The sequence below is a fragment of the Protobothrops mucrosquamatus genome, unplaced genomic scaffold (assembly GCF_001527695.2).
Source record: "Protobothrops mucrosquamatus isolate PMUCROS unplaced genomic scaffold, P.Mucros_1.0 scaffold1297, whole genome shotgun sequence".
In the NCBI taxonomy this organism is placed as follows: domain Eukaryota; kingdom Metazoa; phylum Chordata; class Lepidosauria; order Squamata; family Viperidae; genus Protobothrops; species Protobothrops mucrosquamatus.
This window is the reverse complement of record NW_015387499.1, coordinates 67,445-71,050: the sequence shown is the minus strand read 5'-3', so window position 1 is coordinate 71,050 and position 3,606 is coordinate 67,445. Positions and strand designations below refer to the sequence as shown.

Sequence of the window (3,606 nt, the reverse complement as noted above, 5' to 3'; positions counted from 1 at the left end):
ACCCCAGCTGCTGCTTAAAATTTCATGCAGGATTAGGCTTACCATGTGTTTGGCGATGCTGCCAGCCAGGCCCGTGTTGCGGAGCAGGTGTCCTTCCGAGGGGAAACTGAAATTGCCCGAATTCAGGTTTTCTCTGGATGAGTGGGTGCCAAAGAGCGCAAACGGTTGCCTGCTGGGGCTGATCACACACACACACACAAAGAGCAAATGACGACACTTCCATGCTATTGAAAGTCTGGCCTGTGGTCGCTGCTTTGAGAGCACTAAGGAAGAGGTTCCCTAACCCTCTCTGGCGTTAGCACCACACCGAGCATCTCGCCGGTGCTAGCGCCGCCCATTTGTGGCACCCACACTCGCGCGGCCCCACTTGCACATGTGCACGTGCTCACACACGGCCCATTTGCAGGTGTGCATGCTCTCGTACGCGGCCCATTTGTGCGTGCACACGCACGCATAACATTGCCTACCTCCATTTTCTGGGCTGCCAAATCAAAAAGGCTGGGGACCTGTGGTCTACGTGACCACGGGATGCTGAAAGTATGCAAAATGTAGGCACATGACTATGCTCTCCAGCCATCAGAACTCTGCCTATGGGTCATGGGATCCATTGTAACTTTGAACATTTGTTAAGTGATCGATCGTTGAGGACTACCTGTACATCCTCAAAACACGATGGCAACCCATATGTGCATTCTTAATGGGAAAAACATTATGAGGCGATTATTTTCCTAGAACTAAGGAGAAACTTCCTGACAGCTAGAACAATTAACCAGAAGCCTGCCTCCAGAAGCAGTGAATGCTCCAGCACTGGAAGTTTTTAAGAAACTGGACAGCCATTTGTCTGAAATGGTATAGGGTTTCCTGCCTGAGCAGGGGGTTGGGCTAGATGACCGCCAAGGTCCCTTCCAACAATTCTGTTCTATTTCTATTTCATTCCATTCTATAGAGAAGCAACCTAGAACTAAGGAGAAACTTCCTGACAGTGAGAACTACTACTACTACTACTACTACTACTACTACTACTACTACTACTTCTTCTTCTTCTTCTTCTTCTTCTTCTTCTTCTTCTTCTTCTTCTTCTTCTTCTTCTTCTTCTTCTTCTTCTTCTTCTTCTTCTTCTTCTTCTTCTTCTTCTTCTTCTTCTTCTTCTTCTTCTTCTTCTTCTTCTTCTTCGACTAGATGACCTCCAAGGTCCCTTCCAACTCCTCCTCCTCCTCCTCTCCTCCTCCTCCTCCTCATTATTATTATTATTATTATTATTATTATTATTATTATTATTATTATTATTATTATTATTATTATTATTATTATTATTATTATTATTATTCAGAGTGGCAGGAAGCAAACACAGGCCTTTTTAACATATTCAGTGGTTTTTTCTGATTTAAGTACAGAAAAAAACCCACCCCAAATTTAATTCCCCAAGTCTTCCGATAAAATGGCTGGCTCACAACGGACACAAAGCCCCCCCCCCCTTTTGTGCTAGAGACACATGACAGCTGCAATCACACAAAATAATGACAGGTCTCTCCTTCTGCTATACATCAATTTCCAAGGCTATATATCTGGACTGAATCCTGAAATGTTGCCGGGCGGGAAAGCAAAGTTATCCTTGAAGAGACATGATCAGACTCTGGAATGATCATAACAAATCTTACATTTTATAGTATTCTCCCTTCAGCGGTTCGATGGAAGAAGAAACGGTTTTGAAAGGCTCAAGGTGGAAATGTCTCCTCTGAAATTATAGCTCCTTTTTTTTTAGAGGACAAAACTAGAAATTAGATTTGTACGGGGATAGGACCCTGCGTGGGAAGGAGGTTGTAGAAATAAAAATAAATAAATACCTGTTATCTGTTATGTGGCTTGAAATCAGCCCGTGGCTAAAGTAACTTCGGAATGGCTAAAAAAAGGGGGAGAAAAAAAACATTGATATCGTTAAAAAGAATTAGGGAGATTAAAAATGGATTAAAAACACCTCGCCAAAGATTGACGAGTACAGCGCTGCTCTGTAAACCATTACGGATGATGGGCCTATTGATAGTCCTCGACTTACAACGGTTCATTTAGTGACTGTTTGTAGAACCTTGCTTTTTTCACCACTGAATTTCATTTTGTTAGATAGCACCCAGTGTTCCAGTCTGTCCAGATCCTCCTGTATCCTAAGCCTGTCTTCTGGAGTGTTGGCCATTCCTGCCAGCTTGGTGTCATCTGAAAATCTGATGAGTTCCCCATCTATCCCCTCGTCCAGATCGTTGATGAAGATGTTGAAGAGCACTGGGCCCAGAACAGAGCCCTGGGGCACCCCACTACACACTTCCCTCCATGTAGATGCGGTTCCATTGAGGACCACACACAAACCCTCTTCTTTGTGGCAGCCCCTGAGATATTGGAACACCGGCTATCATGTCCCCCCTCGTCCTTCTCTTCGTTAAACTAGACATACCCAATTCCAGCAACCGTTCCTCATATGTTTTAGCCTCCAGTACCCTAATCATCTTTGTTGCTCTTCTCTGTACTCTTTCTAGAGTCTCAGCATCTTTTTTACATCGTGGTGACCAAAACTGGATGCCGTATTCCAAGTGTGGCCTTACCAAGGCACTGTAAAGTGGTATTAATACTTCACGTGATCTTGATTCTATCCCTCTCTTAATGCAGCCCAGCACTGTGTTGGCCTTTTTGGCAGCTGCAGCACACGGCTGGCTCCTCTTTAAGGGATCGTCCACTAGGACTCCGAGGTCCCTCTCACAGTTACTACTATTGAGCAAGGTACCCCCTATAATATACCTATACATTTGATTTTTCTTGCCTAAATGTAGAACCTTACTTTTTTCACCATTGAATTTCATTTTGTTAGATAGCGCCCAGTATTCCAGTCTGTCCAGGTCCTCCTGTATCTTAAGCCTGTCTTCTGGAGTGTTGGCTATTCCTGCCAGCTTGGTGTCATCCGCAAATTTGATGAGTTCCCCATCTATCCCCTCGTCCAAATCGTTGTGTTCTCAAGAGCTCTTTGGGCTCTTTCAAAAAGCTTTCTGGCCATCTCCAGATGGCACCGCCTGCACCTCCAGCCAGGTCCCTGTCTTTTTCCATTGGGCAGCATCCAGTTTGCCTTCACCCAGCCAGATGGATGCCTTTTTCGTTCTCAAAGAGAAAGGACATTTTCTCTCTGGCAGGGAGGAAGCCTGAAAAGGCTCGTTTCAAAGGCTCAAAATGCACAAGCAGCTTCACGCGGCTGGGCGGCGAGAAATATTCTATTTCAGACTTCGCGGTTCCGTTTGACGGTTTTAAATGATTCCTGCAAGCCACCCCAGAGAACAGTGACTTTTGGAGGGGAAAATGTCGATATTATAAGATATGGGGAGGGAATGGTTTGGCTGGGTCTTAATTAGAAGCACAAGGAAGTTCACCTATAGCCTTACATTAAAAGTATTAAGGCTTTTTTTTAAATCATGAACTTTCTTTATATATGTCGCCCACTTTGCAAGGCTTTCTCAATTGCAAAAGAGAGACAGAGAGAGAGAGAGACAGAGAGGGAGACAGAGAGAGACAGAGAGACACCAAGAGACAGAGAGAGAGAGAGACAGAGACACAGAGAGAGACGCAGAGAGA

The 3,606-nt window shown here is 44.6% G+C and overlaps 1 protein-coding gene across 1 annotated transcript in view; it reads right to left on the bottom strand.

The window, feature by feature from the left end:
- CUNH20orf194 (chromosome unknown C20orf194 homolog) overlaps positions 1 to 3,606 on the bottom strand; it is a 99,669-nt gene that overhangs the window by 51,492 nt on the left and 44,571 nt on the right. Inside the window, exons 9-10 of the mRNA XM_015821289.1 lie at positions 1,845 to 1,900; positions 43 to 178 (exon numbers count right to left, since the gene is read on the bottom strand). Of these exons, the coding sequence (XP_015676775.1) occupies positions 43 to 178; positions 1,845 to 1,900 (192 nt within the window). The remainder of the gene's footprint in view (positions 1 to 42; positions 179 to 1,844; positions 1,901 to 3,606) is intronic.